General features: G+C 41.1%; 1 protein-coding gene across 2 annotated transcripts in view; it reads right to left on the reverse strand.

Moving 5' to 3' along the window:
• Window positions 1-1066: 1066 nt before the first annotated feature.
• The window catches only part of XYLB (xylulokinase), an 84150-nt gene continuing 65023 nt past the window's right edge, over window positions 1067-20193 (reverse strand). Inside the window, exons 16-19 of one of the 2 annotated variants that reach the window (XM_063324354.1) lie at window positions 15502-15560; window positions 11593-11680; window positions 9242-9336; window positions 1067-1346 (exon numbers count right to left, since the gene is read on the reverse strand). In XM_063324354.1, the coding sequence (XP_063180424.1) occupies window positions 1266-1346; window positions 9242-9336; window positions 11593-11680; window positions 15502-15560 (323 nt within the window). In that variant the 3' untranslated portion in view covers window positions 1067-1265. The other variant, XM_063324355.1, reaches the window with a different exon arrangement.

Here is a 20193-nt window from a genome sequence, read left to right on the forward strand (position 1 = left end):
ACAACTTCTACAAGAAGCAAAGAAAGGCTTCAGTCACTGTCATTAAACAAGTCTGCTTCATTCCCAAAAGGAATTTTATCCTAAGGGAAACATACTGGCAGTGCAGAACGGTGCAATAAAGTGTTCCCACTTGCACAGGGTGATTTAGGATGTTCATTCAAATTCTGCGACTTCCACGCGTTTCTGTAGAAAGATCTCCTGGCTTGTATTTTCTCTAAGATTTTGTCAGCCAGAGTCTACTTAATCCAGACTAAAACATTTGAAGTGGAAGTGTAGCAACAGAGGAAGACCAGTTCTGCTCCGGATCTCCAAGAAAGAAATGGGATAGTGGTAGTACAAAAGAATTACCTACATGCCTTGTTGGAAGCAGAGCTCTACTTCTGCAGTCGCACTCAGCACGACACAAAGAATTTCATAGCCATGACACCTGAAGGAGAAAAGGAAAACAGTATAACCCTAAATCCATGTGCAGATGGAACCAGCTCTGCTTTCTGAAACAGAAAGAAACTTCCCATGTTTGTTCCCTTATTTTCTTTTTTACAAAACTGATGTCAAGCAAAACATTGTGCAACAGTGCCTGTATCACATAAGGCCTCTGTGCTTTCCACAATTTATAAAAACCAACCACATCACGTTTTATCACATAACAGACTTTCCATGGTGTCATGTAACAAGAATTCCCCTTCTCTGAAGATCCTACAGAGTCTTTAAAAGACTTTAATCAGCCTTCACACCACAAATCTCCACATATTAAAGAAAGATGGGATTAAGTAAGGGTGCTTAGGCTTTCTGTTGGTTTCATGTAGGCAAAGATATAAACATAGACAACTTACAGATGTACAGAAAGATAGTTTCAAAAGATTTAAGCAGGGGAAGTTGTGGAATTAAGATACTGTACTAGATAGGTATGCAGAGAGGCTGGCACGCTGAACACATGGAATCAAAGCTGAGAGAGATGGGTAGAGTGATTCATATACAAGGGACTTGACTTTGTCATCCAGCTATTCCCAAACAGCAAGCACGATCTGAAAAGTACCCAAGAAAAATTGAAGTCACAAACACACAGAACAGTATGATGCGTTTTTAATCAGGCTTTCAATCACAAAGTAAATTTTTCCACCAACACACTCACAGACATTTAAAATTATTTGTCTACAAAGAAGAACAAAATGATTTAAACAACTCCAGTAAATTCTGAGAAAATCTTTTCCGATCTTCTCCTTGGGAGTCCACTCTTCAGACGACTTGTAAATTTTGTTTTGCTTCTATTTCGCAAGACAAGAGGTTGGGTTGTAGATAACCTTCTGTTCAAGCTCAGCATATCTTTTCAGAAGTGGACGATAGAGCTAAAAAGGAAAAAGAAATAAATATGTCTAGGTTGAAAAATTAGATTTTTAAATCACGCTGCAGTTAAACATCTTCAGACCTGAAAAATACAGCATCTTCGTAGGTACCTCACGGTTTGGGGTTTTTTCTCCCCGGTTTGTTCAAGACAATGCTGAAGAGTCTTCCTTCTTCAAATGTCACAGTCCTTTTTATCATCTCTTTTACAGCTTAATTTTATGACATGCACAGGTTGTTCTTATTGTGGCTGCATTCTTGCTATAAGCAGAAGTCATTACTTCCAGAGGAAGCAGCTCTGTTCAAGTCACCTCTCCCCGCCTGACATGCCCCCTCCGTAATAGCTGTCCTAATCACCCAGGCAGAACTCCTGTCCTTGCCTCCCTCTGCTGCCTCAGGACGGATCACCGCCTCTGTCCCCTCCTCCTCTGCCGGGCTAATAAGCACACGGCTACCCCCTAGCACAGTCAAACACCACCATCAGAAAGGTCCTCCTTGGCCAATGTGCTGACCAGGGCCTTCTAAAATACACTTCCCACTCCCTCTCCCGCCCCTCTCATACTCACATATCTATCCGAGCTGCTTCTCTCCTTCACATCTTTCACAGCCATGACTTTTCCTGTCTACACTCTGCTCCATGGCCAGGCTCCTTGCTCCCTCATCCCAGGTCCAGGGGGACAAACAGAGACCCAACTTCTTTCCACAGTTAGATCGAGTATCTGAGTGGCTTTTTTTCTATTTCCCTAGCTACAATTATCCAGGAACTGTGACAACTGTAAAAAGCAGAATCAACACTGAAATGTATTCAAAACCCCACATTCAGACACGCCCTGTGCTTTTGGATATGGGTGAGATCCATGTTGGGATTCGTTTCATTCATTACCTTTTTATTTTTTTCCCCTTTTGCTTCACGCCCATCACATGACATATCACAGATGATGAGCTGCTTGTATGCAAGGTTACATAGCAGAAACCCTGACTAGAGCCTAACCCTACTGCTGGCTCCCACCCAAAACCGAACTTCACCTAGACCTTGGAGATACACCTTCTTCCTTATCTCCTCTTACGGGTTTTAACTGTCCATCTAATAAAATCAGTAGTTTGACAAGCCATACCAGGACAGCTTCACTCATTTGCTAGCTCAAACACAAAGAAGGGACTACCGGGAGCCAGCACAGGGTCTGGTACAGGCTTGAGCAGCCCTTAGGAGGATGCCAGAAGGTCATATCCCTGCTGCAATGAATCCTAGGGGCCGCCAGTCTGGTCTACAAGCCCTCTGCACTGATGTTATTCATAATCAGGGCAGTCTCGCTCCTGGCTCCAGGTTCAGAGAGGTTATAGAGCCATAATGAATCATGCCCAGTAAACTGAATTACTGCTCTCATCAATAAGTGAGATCCAGCATTTAAATGCATTTTATCCTTTTCCAGATAAGAGCCACAGCCAACAACTGGATATGCATGAAAAATTCAGGAGGGAGATGTTTCCAGTATAAACCATGAAGCCATAGGAAGAGACACGGTTGTTCTTATGCAGTTTTATGTACAGTCCTGCAGCACCCTCAGTGTCTCTAACAGTCACACTTTCTCAGATGAAAGAAAAAATAATAATCAAAAGTTTGCAGTTTTCTCACTTAGGTAATAAAGAGCATGTTTTGTTCTTGTGTTTCAGTTGTCAGCAAAATATCTGGTTCCTATGTTTCCCTCTTCCTGAACAATAGTTTCAGTCTGACCAGTGAAACCTGGATTTATCTCTTCGTTACACCTTCCACAATGGCAGGTGAGAGCAACTTAATGGACAAATTCTGCAGAAGGAGCCTGTTTTGATCAACTGGTCCCTTTTACCAACCAGATATTACAGAAGCTAAAGCACATTTCTCCAACAGATTAAGTATATCAAGGGGAAGAAGAGAAGAAGCATCTACAGCAAATGGAAGGAGACACCATTTGCCAGCCAAGACCTCACCAAAAAAGTTTTTAAACCCATCTCCCAGTGATTCACCAAGTCTTACTGTGTCTTGAACTTACACCAATTAAAACAGAGAAACCTACTCACTCTTACCTCTGCAACAGACTCGTTCGGTGACCTGGGGCAAGTCGTTTAACACGTATGTGCCCCAACTTCTCTTCCGCATAGGACAGTGATACTGAGACCCATAAAGATTTATGCAGATTTACGGGGTTAGAAAATAAAATGCACCGCTACTATGAAATGCCACATGACTCGGCATGGGCTTTTTAACTGACCACATGAGGGCCTTGGGGGTTCAGTGAAGTATGTATATATATATATATACTTTTCATGTTCCCAAAGAATATTATTGCTCCCATTTCTGCTAAATATGCACATCAGAGTAAACAAAATATTGAGAAGGCAACTATGGCTATACTGGGAGTATCGGTCTGTGAAACAAAACCAGCTCCTTTATTCACCGAAGCATCTATAATCAAGCCTCGCTATTTCTTACGCTGCTATTCTGTAAATTTGATAAACCCTAGGCGCTTCTCAACAAAGATTCAGCACAACAGAGCTGCACTGGTAAGCGAGCTCAGCCACTGAGAAAGCAGGTCCCTATTACTTACCCAGCAGTATTTTTACAAAATACACAACAGCACATTTACTAGAAGGCTGGGAAGTATTATTGTTAATAAATCACTCTAAATTAAAATGTGTCAAAATAAATGAACAACCACATTTACTGATACAGTTTCTTTTCCTGTTTATTGGACTTAAGCACTTAGCTTGCTAATTGAGAAAATTCAGGCATTTGCAATAAGCTTTCCAGCCATTACTGTAAATGAATGCTGCATTATAGACCATCTGATAAAATGCAAACAAAAAATTAAGAATATTCCTTTTACTCTCTTCCTGTTCATTTGGGGTAAAAAGCAGCGCAGTTCAGGAGAGCTAAGCCAAATTTTTAAACTCCTCTTCCTCAGGGAATCTGGCTGTAATACCACCAGTACATCATGGCTGATAAGCGCAGCAGTACCACGAGCTTTTCACAAGCAGTATTTTACATGCCAGCTTGACACCAGCTGAAGTTTGGGGCCAAAGCAGTGCAGCCCCCATGAAGTACGGAGAAGAAAAGCCAAACTGCACCAACCAAGAACCTGGCCCAAGCACACACACAGATGTGGCTGTGAAAGATGCTTCTCCATGTCTGCTGTGACTGAACTGCCTCCACAGAACCTTGGGCAACTCCTCCTAAGTGATTCCAGGAGCCCTTTTCCTGAGGCAATTATATAGATTTATTTTTATAATCAAGGTCCAAAGGGAATAAAGAACTCTCAATGATGCATAAAAACTCAAGAACATAAATTCCCTCTCTGTCATAGCCTCAAACCTAATATATCAGACCAAGATATTTAACAAAAGTAATTACATGTATCACAACATGAACCTTATTATTGTCCATAATTTAATTGTCCTTGCTATATTACGGCCTTTTCTCCTGCTTATCTCTACAGCCTACTCCACAACATTAGCTGTACTCTGATGCCTTCATTTACAAACCCCAAACTTCTCTCCTGGGACAATTTGGCCACACTCTGACAGTCCCAAGAAAATGCTGATGATAAATATTGCATTATAACAGAGAAAAACTTAACCTGCCCTCCCTGGAAAACGCATTCAAATAGTGTTACCTTGCTATCTAGTCTAAATCAAATATGTCATCCTCAGACTGTATCTCACCATAGTACCAGCCTATGAACTCAACAGGGCTTTTACTGTTTCCTTGTACAATGTCTGGGACAATGTCCCATTGTCCCATGGGACATCTGCCGCCCTCCAAAAGCAAAACCAGCTACAAATTATTACTACAAGTGACAATCTGCATGGATCTGTCTATCTCCTGCAATGCTATGTTAGCCAGTTCAAAATTTACACGTTACAAAGATGATGCTGATGATTATCTAATTTTAATCTACCCAAGTACATTTAATCTACCCTGAATAGATTAAAATTAATCAGCCTTTCACAAACACTTACTACTTTTGATAGGCTCCTTTATTTTTAAACCAAACTCAAATTATTTAAAGAGATTTGCTTAAGAAATCAAGAGATACAGATGTTTTATTTTTACATCATAGCAGTTGCTCACCTTTCTTAACACAGAAAGAATACTCTTAAAGCAGAACGAATATGACAGTGTCCCGAAATACTCTGAAGACTCCTCCAAAGAACCACACCTCAAACTGTCACTTTATTTACTTTGGATATTAATTCTGCAAGCCTATCTTAATCAGTTTAATAGGTTAAAAAAAAATATTGGCTACACAAATCACCTTAATCAAACTCCCATCAATACCTATTACATTTTTGTGGTTGTATTATTATTACCTACTTTGCACTAAATTACCAACTTAAACCAACTCTAGAAAACAACCTCCTCCCTGCAAAATCTAACTCAACAAAAATATCATTATTTTAAATCAATAAATAGGTCATTATAACCTCCCTGGGTAGAAGGTTCACTTCTATAAATCCACCTACTTACAAGGCAATTCACCAAAGTCAAGAAAACCTGTTAGGTCTACATTTTCCCTTCTTGAATTTTTGCAGGATTAATACATCTCAGTAGAGTCAATAATGCAATCAAAAATTAAACATCCAGAGGTAGTGAACTGCGCTCTACCTTCTCCCTACAAAACTCTACGTGCTAATATTACAGTAAGTCTGACAGTACATCATAGGCGCACGGCTTGTATAAACACCAGTGATCAACTCCAGATAATCATGTTCTCTCTCATGCTTTCTTGCTTAATTAACCAACTAGCCAACCATCTCTGTTTTAATAGATTACTAAAATAGAGCTGAATTCTAATGCCGGAATAATAGATTCTTTCTGTCTGATAACATGTATTTATTGCTCTAGAATCTCCTGGTTATTTCTGTCATGCTTAGTGGTTCTGATTAATCTTTTTCCTCGCAGGAGGGAGGAGGCTCCAAAGAGGTGAGATGACCCTTCAATTCTTGCTATTCTGAAAAGAGGGGAGAAGGATTCATCGGGTTAACCCACAGATGACTGACTTCATCTAGCCTGGTTGAGTTAAGTGACCAAAGACTACCACCATGAAGGTAACCGCCAGTATACCTTATGATCTGTTTGGGTCTTGACCGAATTAGAAACAAGCTCAAGTTGGGTGAACCCCCACGCCCTACAAATGCACTGCGAAAGCAGGTTCAACTAAGAGACTTAGGGTCATAGCCACAGAGAGGATTTATCCTCTTTGAAATGGCCTCTTTCAGGCAGGATGGTCTGCTACAGGATACAGTCACATATTTGACAGACAAATTGGAACTTACAAGACCTCAGTTTCCACTAACAACTAACTCATCACCCCTCACAAGCTGTCTCCCACCTTGTAACTTTATGTTACCTGCCCATCAGAAGAGCTCTTTTGCGTGCCCCGCTTTTCCTTTTTGAAGTCACACTCATTATCACAAACAATCCTTCAGCAACCAAAGAAACACATTTTGCATTTTTGGTTCCTGGAAAGCCCTACTGCGTGCAAAAGCCTTGGCAAGGAAGCTACATCAAACTGTTCTTTGACCTCTGTCTGTAAGAGGTTTTTCTCCCTCCAATGATCTAACACATGTTGCCTCCGACCTATACCAGGAGGGAAGAATGAAACCAGAGCAGATTGCTGTGTTACGACCTGTTTTTATTCCATCCTGCCAAGATTCAGCTGTAGCTGTCCAAAAAAATGTAGGGAAGCGGTCCGGGGAATTTCGCATTGGTTAGCCAGGCTCTTTCAGAAGAGCTCCTCAGTGAGACAGAACTTAACCTCGGGATGACTTTGAAGTTTATAAAAAGAACCGTCATTTAAGTGAAAGCCTCTAACCTCAACAGAATGAAATTGGATGGACAGGGAGATGCAGCTGTGTAAAAAACAGAATCAAAGTGACTCATCACATTATGAATTTTTACTGCACTGTTCATGCTAACACACTGTATTACTGACAGGCCCTCTGGCTTTCTGCAGTTTCACAGCCATGAAACTAGCCAGGGAATCCACCATCAACTGCAAAATTATAAGACAGGAAGAAAAAAAAAATGGTGTGGAATATGCAATTGCAAGAAGCTGCTTTTAATGGAATGAAGCTGGCAAGCTAAGCTAAAGAGCAGGAACACTTATTCCTTTGCATGCTGTTTGGCCACTACCTTCTCTACCATTCACTGCTATCTACTGGGGCAATAATTCACTGCTGTACATCATTTAAAACTAATAAAAAGATGTGCTATGAGAGCCAGGTCTAACCAAGTGGAAAAGGAGAAGAAAAGTATCGAGAGGGAGATAATTAACTCTTTTAGCTTCCAGGCCATTTTATGCAGACAGTAAAATAGAAAGAAGTAAATGAATTTTCCACTGATCTTTCCAGTTAGGTTAGCTTGGCCCCTGCAGGGGTACAAGGTGCTTGCTGCTCTTGCAAGGCCCCTGTGAGTGACAGCTGTATTCCCTGCCCTTGAGCTTTATAGCTGAAGCAGCACCAGGGGGTCAGAAGCAGGTCTCTGAGCCCTCTCCACCTCCACACGAGCCAGCCGGGCAGCTTTTCAACAGACAGCATTTTTGGGGGGAACAGGGCAGTGACGTGAGGTTGAATCAAGACACCGGGGATCTGCTCCTGCAGTGTATTCCCTGCAGAAGGCTTCAGCTACAACACACACACACACAAAACACGGGCCATTGCTGTTAATTATTTTATCTTTTAAAATGAGGGGGGAAGGTTGAGTAAATGAGATCAGATCAATCAAGTTTAAATTATTCAATGTCTTAATATTTCTGAAGGGGACTTCTATTCGATTACTGAGGTCCTCCATCTCAGTTAATAATTAAATAATATGCTGGCAGGCACAATGCGGCATGATCATTTCTATTATTACTCATGATGATATCTGGTGCTCCTCTACACATGTAGCTGGGAGTTAGTAGTTTTGGCAGATCATTAATTTCCCAGTTTAAATAAAAGCTTTAAAATCTTGTTGCCTGCAGTTAGGGCACATCCAACTCTCATAAATGGAGAACATAAGGCTGTGTTGATGTAAGAGAAGTTTCAGTACAGCTGAAGACAGAGTTAGATTCACCTTTGTTTATTCAAACTTGCATTCTAACTTGCTATTTGTTTATTTATTACTGGAAGCTGTTGTAAACTAAGGCCTTTTGCACCTGATAGTGAGAGCTGCAGGGTTGTCACTGGAGAGCCTGAGACAACAACTCCTTCCTTGGTTTTACAGGGGCTGGAACCACGTTGTTAGCAACAATGACTATTTCTTTTGCTTTATCTACGTGGCCTCATAAAGCACAAGCTTCACCTTCAGATATGCTGAAATTCCCAGGATGGGCACGGTACCGAAGCCCTGTGCCTAATGAATCTTCCCAGTTGGCACGCTTTCCAACTCAGAGCTACAAGTAAAGACACAAACTTGCTGACCACTGTTTAAGATCAGACAGGAAGGATTTGGGGGGCGTATTTTCCAAGAGGCCAGAAAGCACTGTCACCACATCTTTTCCCATGCTGCTTGCTGCAAACGAGTCAAGACTATTTTGTCACTATTATCACTTACAACTTGACTGACCTGTATCTAATATAACCTATTTCATAACCTTTTTCTGTCCCTTAAAGAATAGATTTTGCTCTCTGATCACACTCAGAAAATAAATAAATAAATAAAAAACCCCCCACACTCTCGCAGACCTGGATGGAGCGATCAGTCAGATTATTCCATCACTACAACACTAGAGATCTCCCAAAAATCAAATCAATCTTTACAAAAAGAGTTGTGTAACAAAACGTTTCTCTAAATGAATCTATTTTACCAGAAGTAGTAGTAAACCACTACATTTTGAAGCAGACAGGAAATAAAAAGAAAAGAGGTACTCCCAAGTTTGCTTACCTCCTCAGCCCCAGCTGTTGGTGTAACAGCCAATCTAGGCTCTGGTGCTGATTTCACAACATCAGCCAAGGACACATTCTTCTCAGCTACGAGCCCTGCAATGAGAATCACAATCCTGATCAATGCAAAAAGCACAATGAGGGATATGCCTTGACTCCCTGGCAAATTAATACATTATATTGATCTTCCCTGGTCAGGTCAGCATTCAGGATTGAAGGATAAATGGCAAAAGATCTTGCGTTCCAATGCGCGAGCCCGGGAAGTGGAGACTCTGTGATTGAGTTTTTGCCAATCACTCAATTTGTACCCTGGAGAATAGGTAAGCAGCAGAAATGCTACTCAACAATATCAGTAATTATTTATGGCTATAACAATACAGCAAACAGCAATGAAAATATGTGGAAGCAAGGGACGCAAGGGCAAAATGTGACTGAACAAAAAAGGAAGAGAAATGAAAGCACTGTCAAGAAAATATGCTACAAATTATTAAATATGTTTATATATAAGGAAGCAAAATAATAGGGGAGTTCTGCTACTACAGAATCTTGCTTTGCAAGTGAATCACAGCATTTCAGGAGTTCCTTGTTACACCTGCGAAGAACACCAGGCTAACTGCAGAACACCCTACTTGTAGAGGTACACTGTAATATTATTAAGGAGCCCGTGCCATCCATATTTCATTTCTATTAGCAAGTCTTCTCTTTTATTCAATTCCTTTGCCTGGCCAAGAGTGAGTCAGCTGAAAGCATCAATCAAAAATGCCATTTAGAAACACACACAGCATGCCCCTGGGGCTCGGCTGGCAGAGTACCTGAGCTAAGGAGTCCCTCCATCAGCATGGCATCTGAAATCTTCACTCAAATGCTCTGTTGACCAAGCCTCAAGATTTCATATGCCAAACTGGCAGAGGAAATACAGACCTTCTATACATACAAGATATCTGCACAAACTTTAATGACGGTTCCACATCTCACGTGCATTCACGGACAAGGAATTTGCCTGCCGTATTAGATGCTGGGAAACTTCTGGTGGCTTCTGAAGCAGTAGGCAAAGTTTGAGTACAGAGAACACCAGTATGGAAACTTGGCCTCCAAGACGGAAAAATGGTCCCATCATGGCTTCAAACATACTGATACTCTAACAGTTCTGTTTCCACTGTCCTGCAAAAACGTACTTTGCCTTACAGAACCCTTGTGTCTTTTCTGGAAATAAAGAGGAGAGCACGCTGTGCGCGTTAAACACGTCAACTCAAGTTTTGTCTGTTCAGTTTTCTGGGCTGTTTTCAAATGCAAGAGAGCATGTAGGCTTCAGAAGCTATAATGTGACAGCAGAATTTGCTTCTAAAATTAAAGCTTGGCTGATTTCTTCTGATGGCTGATGTTATCTTTTCCATGCTTGTTGCAATCCCATGGTCTTATGTAAACTTGTACAGACATTATCCATGTCTTAAGGTCCAAATACTAAAGCTTCTAATCAGAAAAACTGAGGCTAACAAGAGTTGGCCTAAATGAAGACTTCAGAATCTGATGCACATTCCTTGATTTGTTTAACTGTAAGATATTAGAAACTGTTTTAAAACAACATGAATAAAATTTCCTGCCTGGGATTCAACTCTGAAATGGTTGATGGACCACCTTTAACATACACCTGCATGCATTAATAGATATAATTTAATTAACACTTTATATCTGGAACTTGGGCTGTTGTGTTACAGTGAGTGACGTAGTACAGCAAGTAAAATGACTGGTCAACCTAAGAATATCCCAAGATTTATGCTTTTACAAGAGAAAGCGCATACTCAAGCACGGAGGCCAGGAAACCTTGCATATCCTTCATCTTGATGTTTAAAAGCTGGAAGATACATACAGGTTTAATAACATTTACTTTGCCAACAGGTCGTATCATCCCCACCCTCTCTGATCTTCTTTGCTAGGACTGATCTTTTGTTTGGTTTGACCACTTCAGCAATCCAGTTTACAGCCCGGTCCACAAACCAGGCCAGTAGGCTACACCAACACCTTCAGTTGGCTGTATTCTTCCAAGAGCAGCACATGAAGGTAGCAGCTCAACACATTAAGGTCCTAGGCCTTCCCCTGTCAGTATCAACAGTTTCCAGGCCCCATCCCTTGGTTGAGAAGCAGCCACCAGGCTTGAATTAGAATATAAATATTATTCTTGGTCCTGATCCAAGCGTACTAAGAGCAAAAAACCCTCTTTGACCTGAGTGACCTTCCAGTCAGATCCACACAGCTTTATTCTCCCCCTCATTTTCAGTAATGTTAATCCCAAGTATTAACCAACTGAAATTAAATGCCCAGACTGCTCAGAAGTGTCTCCTTACACAGTCTTACCGTGAATTGCTCTGTAAGCACTTCCTAAACAAGCGGAGTTGGCGGTATCGATAGTGTACACCGGTGCGTTGAACACATCAGATAGGACCTGAGAAGGATCAAAGCATTGGTTACGCATATCCATGAAAGACAAGGGATAAGCAATCCCCTATCGCTCCTTAGGAAAACAAATAACTACCGCACACCCCAGCCAAGCATTTGGGTACCCATGGAAAGAAGCACTGCAGGCAACGAGTCCTGAACTTGTCACACAACAGGGTATTGGTAAATCTGAGCTAGAGATGTAACTGCAGCCAGGAAACAGTCCCATTTCTCACCAGATCTCTTTATCACGGGTTCAGAGGAGTCTGGGTTCAAGTATCATCTCCCTCATAAGCCCACACAATTAGCCCATGCCAAAGGCTTACATCAGGGCAAGGAGGTCTGCTCAGGAACCCACAACTGCTGCCTGTTTTCTTCCATCATGTTTATGGCTGAGCCAAGTAGGAAGGAAGGAGAGAGGAACCAGTCATGGCTCCTCAGTTCTCAACTTTGATAAAATAAAAGCTTCAGCAGTATGAAGACTTGCTAAATCTGTCTTCACCTCCACCATTCCCATCATATTGGGGTTAGCAGGAAGAATGACACAGGAGCTGGTTACAGAGTCTCCACATTTGCCAAGAATTTTCCTGTCCTTGAGGGATCCTTAGCTATGAAGATATACCAAGACACTTCTCAGCTTTGCTTGAGCAATACAAAGAAAAATTTACAGGCGAAGAATTTGTTACAGTATCCAACAGATACTGAAGTTATTCAACAACACATCGTTTGGCATTGCAATTGACACCAGGAATCTCACATTCACTGAGTACATGTGCTCTTCCCCACAGTGTACGTTCAGGAAAACAGATAAAAAAGGGGAAAAATGAAGACATATTTGGCTAGGAACGTGGAAGGTTCAATAACTCTTTTCCAAAAACATTGTCAACAAACTCTTTCCATTTTGGTTTCATCACGTTTAGGGCTGCAGGTGCCCCTCAGGCTGAGCAATGCACAAAGCAGGTAACAATTCAGATTTCACTTGTGCTGGTTTTATTACTTTTGCCAAAGGGAACAGCGTACCACCTGATTTACATCCATACCATCGAGACTAAAATAAGGCCAGAGTGTCCAGGAATCCAAACCATTTGATCTGGATTAGTGATCTGCAACCTCAGTCAAGGAATTTACAGCCACACTGATTATGGGCCCCAGGGCTTCATGAAAGATGACTAAGAAATTCAATCCATATATGCTATAGAAAAAAAATAGTATGTGACACTTCTAAAGGATTTTGTCTCTCTCTCTGAAAGTTTGTGGTGAGTCTGCAAAACAAGACCTTTGAAAAACACCAGTTTTCATAACTTTAAACAAAAGTGGGTGGTTGCTAACTAGAATCCAATGAAAGCCTGAGCTTATACACTTAAAACACTCTCTTCTGGTAAGATAGCCAAGTCAGTATTGCCTAACTTCACTTGCAAGCAAGCACTGAGCAATACACGAGCTTCAATACTAGGGGACAAATGGAAAATTAATCATGGTATCTATTAAAAAGGCCTCTGGCAATAAGGTCACACAGTGCTGGTTCCACTGCCCATCGTGCCAGCCAATACTACCGTATTGTTTCAGCACATTCCCCATCTGCTTCTTCATCTCATCTCTAATAGGTATTTCTTGTCTTAAGCTTGAATTCCACATTCCTTCGGCCAACAGAGGTTCTTTTTTTTTTTTTTTACTGAATGCTAGTAAGTGCTGTAATACTACAAATAATAACTACCTTTTGTGCCACGTGATTATAAAATTAAAATTATTCAAAGTTCATATATTTAGCAAGTCATTTGAAACTGTGGTCTCTCATGAATAATTTTAAAAGAAGCTGTTCGAGGTTTTACTGTTAAAAATATTTCACTCTGTTTCACTGGTCATTAATCAAGCACCAGGTATGTTATAAAAAGCTTCCCAGAACTGTGGAGAAAGCTGCCCTCCTATGTTTTTTTGAAGAGATTTTCCAAAGTTGCCTCCTTTGTGGTGTAAAATATAGGAGTTACTGAATGTTGATTAATTAAATGATAGTCTTTTGTAGCCCTGGAACAAATTATCCAAAATCGACCATGATAACGGTGGAAGCTGTTACTCTTCATGCAACTGATACGGTTTCTGAGGTTTTGATTAAATTAAAAAGGAGGATCCAATTAACCAGTGATTGAATTAAGTGGATGACACTGTATTGATCATATTATTTTAAGACACTTCTAATGAGTTTTAAAAGCAGCTATATTGTTACATATTAAGAGCAAGCACCACAGCCACCACTCTCCCATCTCCACAATTTTTCAGCTGTGTATGTTGCAGAATTACATGTTATAAGAATATTCAGTTCTCTGCCTTCATTCCACAGCAAGCAAATCCTCCTGGCACCTAAATTGCAAATACTGCTTTAAAAACAAACTCATCTATTAATCCAGTCTCTTTCCTGACATATTCTTAGTAGAATTACTCCAGTAGGGACCAATGTTTTAAGCAATTAACCTATCAGTTAATTTTCCAACGTCAAGTTCCTAAGCAAAATAACCAAAGCAGATGAGGAGAAATGACATCTGCAGGCAAAACATGCCAAATTTTATGTGTCCCAATCAGCTGTACAACCAATGGTTATACAAACATGTGGTTTAGATGCCTTAGGAGAGAGAGAGAGCTTTTTGCTCTTTGCTCTTCAACTTCCATTTATTCCAGATCAGGTTCCGCAGAGCGGACGAGTTTCCTTTCACGTGACTGCAACTGCCAAGCAGGATGGTGCATAGTTGAGGCTGGCCTCTAGATTCTCTCTAGAGTATGGAAAGGGATTAGCATCTCCAGAAAATAATTCACCCTGCGTTCACTAAGTTCAGTGCCAGGACTTAGCCGAAGACAGGTGCCTTTTGGTGTAAACATCTAGCTCCAGGCTCAGTGTCTGCCCCTCTGTCAAAGGGGAGCTTGTCAAGGCAGTCAGTGGAATACAGAAAGCTCCTTGGCTCACCTGAAGGGAGACATCTACATTTGATACGTTAAAACACCATCTGGTTTCCTTTGCACCGTAGCTGACTGGAACTCCCCTGACTATTACAGGATTGACAGATTGTATACGGACATCACATCACAGATGACTGGATTCGGGCAAGATGAATCCCAACCCAGATGTCTAGTTCTGTGATAGCAAAAGCCAGGTGAGAGGCCTCTCACCATCCGTGAGCAAGTCTTTGCCATATCTCACCGGGCAGAAACAGAGAGGATGCAGTACTCTGTCCTCAAGAAGGCAGACAAAGGGTCTTAACCAGGGCTGGATGTGCAGCAACAGCAGCTGAAGAGGAAGGTGGGAAGAGGGAGGACGGACTATACAGAAGCATAGCCTCCCCCCCAGTATGTGACACAATGCTCCTAAGTAACAGAAACTCAGAACAACAAGGGCAGGATTTGGGGGGTTGTCTGGGGTTCTTTGTTTGGGGTGGGGTTTTTTTGAGTGTTCGGCACCAGCAAAATCACCCTCTAGTTTAAACCCATGGTGCAGCTTTGATCTGAATGACAAAAACTGCAAAAATCTCAGATATCGTATCAAGTCTCTTCTTGACTTCTTTGCTGATTGATTTGATGTAAATCATGAGACCTGGAAATCACCGGTCCTTCAGATACACATTCATAAAATTAGTCAAGTGTAAAAAAAAAAAAACCTTTAAAGTTCAATACAAAATTAGCATTGGGCTAAAGGTTTCCACACTAAACCTGAAGAAGAGCCCTGAAGACTTGCAGCAGATTCACAGTCCCATATCCCCCTCTTTGGCGGGGGATTCAGTACATCAAAATAAAAATGCCGATGTAACTGCAAGTTCAGTTCAAAGGATTTAGTTTTCCACTTACCTGTAAGATCTTTTTATTGTGGGATGCACCACCAGTAGCCAAAATCCTTGTTCTGGACACTGCAATGCAATACAACATACAGATCAGACTGAAAGCGCGTGCTGCCAGGATCTGCACTACTGAACCAAGCAATGAGAACAAGGAGGTGGAAGTCAGATGGTCTGGGCTCTCTCTCTCTGTACCTCTAATTTACCTTCTGTAAAAAAGGAGATAAGACTAATTACCCACCTTTCCAAGGCACATTAGAACACTTACTTAGAAGAGGCAACATAAATATTGCAGACCTATTATTATTATAGCGCTATCAAAGTCAGGGAGATTTGCAAAAGAGATATACAGCAAGAAAGGCAGAGTGTTATTACACTACAGCTCTGGTTTGAGGTCAGATTGGTTTGGCTCATAGCTGTATATATACAAAGTGACAGGTAACCTTTAAAATCAGCAGTATTTTCCAAACTTATCTCCTCCTGACGTTCGCAGTCAGCGTTCACTGAAACCTGGGCAATCCCTATATGCTTGAATGACAACGAAGTGTGTCAAAAGGTAATTAGAGATGCAACAAGCCATACATCTATCCATAACCACAATTCAGCAAGGTATTACAAACATGAGTAGTCCAAATGATCTCACTGAAATTCTTCAAAGTCTTAAAACAAAATAAGCACATAAATACTCTGGTATTGTACTTTTTAAAAAATCTAAACAATTACCCTGATTTATGACAATAATAAGTTATACCATCATGTATACCCTCCCAAAAGGGGAATTTTACTGTGGTTATTGTTCTGTTATCTTAACCTCCTTTTTAATAAAAGCTAAAGATAATTTATTTCTCACAAGGCAAAGCTGGTCAACTTTACTGGTGCCCTAAATAACTTATTGTCATTTATCCTTTCGAGTATCTTAATGACAAAAGCCCTGGAGACAGAATTAGAAAGAAAGAGAAGATGCAGCTCCCCATGCAATATCTAGATACACAGCTAGGTGCTCAGGTGGAGTCTAAGACCCAGACAAAGCATTGCATGGGGGACCCTATTTTACTGATAAATTTAATTTTATTTTCCTCTTTGGAGGATATTCAGTGATGCACAAATTGGGTTTTAAAAGCCATTAGGATCTCTGTCAATGTCAGTAAACAAATAAAACAAACAGCAGAGTGATTCCTCAGGGAAAACAAGTTTCAATTATACCAACACAGAGTGACAGATCCCTGCCAAGATTATCACAACAACATAATAGCCCAGAAACCAGTGAAAAATAACTAGTAAGAATCTGTTCCTAGAAACCAAACTGAACTAAATGATTTGCCTAGTACTCGCAATTCTGTCTTGCTAAACCTTGTAGTGAATATAAATTCTTGCAGAACTACCACATCCAACACAAAAACACCACATTTCAGAGACAGTCAGCAAAGACAGAATGAGAAACAAACACTTTTGTTACACTGCGCGGCAGCTAAAACCAAAGGCGGCGGCGTGCATGCTCCCCACTGCCTCTGCAAAGGGGCTTAATAAACCAAAAAAAGGAAAGAATGGTGGACGATATAAAAGTGGTCAAGCCAAACAGCAACCACTCCTGTGAAAACTGCGAACATATGTTCACTCAACTGCTTCTTGCACTTCCATCTGCATGCCAGCTCTCTGTCTTAGGGCTTCTGCTCCACATCTTCCCAAATGTTTCGGAGCTCTGTCAGTATATATTGCTGGCTGCGATACATTGCACCGTAACTGATAGGCCAGGTAGGGCTGATTTGTGCCTTCTAGCTGACCCCAGTGCCCCTGGAACAGATAACATTTTCGCATCAGGAATCCAGGACTGGACAGGAGACTTACTCCTTGCCAGGTCAGAAGATTCAAGTTTTGGCTACGTCATCAATTTATGCCATAATTGTAATTCAAGATGCTTTATGTAAATAAATCACCATAAGAAAAGCAGGGCCGAATTTACAGTGCGTTAGCTATTCAATACAAACTATGCATTTGCCCCACTATCAGTTGAGTTCCGTATCTACCAAGAGAGCCAACAGCTCTCAAGTCTAGAAGTGTTTAACACACTGATGATCTGCACACCCATCTTAATCGAGACTAATTCTTTCATAGCAAAACACTGAGAACTATTCCAGCATATAGTTAGCCTACTTGATACAAGAAACTAACTTAATTTACACTGTGAAGTTTCTAACGTTGGTTGGACATCTCAAGTTCTAAATTGGATCAACTTATGAGTATGAAAATACACAGATACACAGTAAAAACAAAACAAAACCAAACCCAAACCCTAGGCTGAAGCTACATGAAGGGCAAAAGTATTCATTCTCTTTCACTTCAAATTAGGATGGCTCACTTCAGCAAAACATACCCCAGCAGATAACAGCCCAGTGAACCTCAGCCATCACAGTCTGACAACACAGTCTGCCCCGCTGTAATGGTGGGACTGATCCATCCAGGCCACGTGGAAGAGTGATCTTTGGTGAACCCGGTGCGCTGCGTTTCCAGCGGCAGCTCTGCGTATGGCCAGAGCAGAGACAGCAGCTTCCCTGGCTGAGTTTAAGACACTTCTTACAGATGAGGAGTAGGTCCCAAAATAACTTATGGAATTTGTTGAATTTTAGGTTTACCTCTTATTTCAGTCTCTCTCCGGAGAGTGAGGAAAATGGATTGATCACTGATTTCAGGATTGTCTTTTTAATGCCAATATTGTGTGCTTTACTGAACAGTGGACATTTGCTCCGAGATGCATAATATGATATATCTTATAAATAAAGCAAGCAAGCCCATCATTTATGTATATAGGGGCATTAACAAAGACATCGTTCATTCATCACTAGCAGCATTCTCAGACAGCTGTGTTTGAATCTGTCAGAAGCCACCATCTACCATCTATCCCCTACAGCGCACAGAAAGAAGCGTTACAAAAAGAAAAAAAACCACCGACTGTAGCAAACGTAATTCATGAATTCAATTCTTTGACAGTTGAGAGAATCAGATTTAAACATCTTTTAATTAAAAGCTCCCTGCATAGTACCTAACCAACCAGTTTATTTCCTTCCTATTTAAAAATTAATGATTTTTTAGAGAGCTGATACAGAATTTTAACCCAGTCTAGAAAGCGTTTGCAGCTGCACATGACATGGTGTCGTCCTGCAATATGCGCATCTACAGATCTGTTAATCTGTCATCTGCTGTGGAACGTGGGAACCGATCCGACGAAGTTCTATGAAAATAATAATTCCCACCGGATAGGAGGAGGGGGAAAGACCCAAGTAAAGAAGTTCACTTATGTGGGAAGACTGAGCATAAGGCACTTTCCCACACGAGGCCGAGAAGTCAGCCCACTACGTGTGTTACTACTCACACAACAACCCCCATTCTGCCCTTCACAGAGGCCCAGCAAGATTCGAGTGATTGTTAAAGTTCACCTCCTGGCTCTTGTTTTCAGCCAAAACACTGCTTTCGCTGAAAGGCACATAGGGAGAAAAAAAAAAAATCCGTCACTGAGAATAGAGAGAAATTACTGTTATTTCTGTTCAACCGTTGTCAGTGGTTCCAAAAAGACTGAAGTCCTGCATCACTGTGTATTTACAAACACAGAACTGATGCCTTCCCAGAAAAGCACGCAGTTCAAGCAGATTAAGACAAAAAGTGGAGGTGAAAAAACAAAGATTTTCGAAAATGCAGACTCAAAGAGCACTGCCCAAGTGGATTCAGCAAGTGAGACAGTGGAACCAGTAACACGGGGCAAGTCGCTCCCGAGCGGTCCAACAACCCCCTAATGGTCTTGGCACATAACCATAGCCATTAAGAAAAATAATCACATAAGCAAACTCTCATCAATCAGAAGGTTAGTGCTGATAATTATAACCGAAAGTCCGCGGCCGCATCATTTGTGCAAGGAGACTAGAGGTAGCAATTCAGCCTCCTGTTCCACCAGGAGCGGGGTCAGGTCAGACTGCTCACGGGTCCGGATGCTGAAATCGATGGGATGACTCCTGACCTCAGGGCTTTTGGATCTGGCTATATTTCAGCAGGACAGTAACAATGTGCCTGTGTCAGTCCAGAATTTTGCTGGCTCATGCACCACAAAGTCCAAAAGCAGAATTTGAACTTCCATTTTGAGGCTGAAAACTTTTTAATCGAAATTTCCAGTGCCACACACAGCCCCGGTTTGTAGCCCAAACTCCAGGCACTCACTGACTTTCACAACTCCTAAAAGACATTTCCAAGGCTTCATCCAAACAACTTCATAACCTCTTTCTCATCACAACTGAATCCATAAATAAAACAGAACAATAGAACATGCATTCAAAAAGCAGCTGATTATGCACATGAACCCACGCCAGCTATAAGCATGATTGCGAGCGAATAACTGCAATTTACAATTTGCAAGCAACGAGAAAAGTATCAGCCCCTCCTTTATTTCTCTGATTAACTCCAAACACTGTAATTTCAAAAAAAGTATTTTCTAGCTTTTCATTCAAGAAAAACAAAGCAAAAATACATGATTATTTTGTCCCATTTATAAAACTAATGTTCCAAAATCATCCTCCTTGCATATTAATGCTTCCAAAATCCATGCTAATCTTTCTTATTCATATAAAGACTGTGGAGTTAAACTCCCGCTACGCTAAAAGGTTTCTCTTGTCTATACCCTTTTAAATATGAAAATGTACAAGGTACTGAGCGCCCTTTTTGT

This window comes from Chroicocephalus ridibundus, chromosome 2 (genome assembly GCF_963924245.1).
Source record: "Chroicocephalus ridibundus chromosome 2, bChrRid1.1, whole genome shotgun sequence".
Classification (NCBI taxonomy): Eukaryota; Metazoa; Chordata; class Aves; order Charadriiformes; family Laridae; genus Chroicocephalus; species Chroicocephalus ridibundus.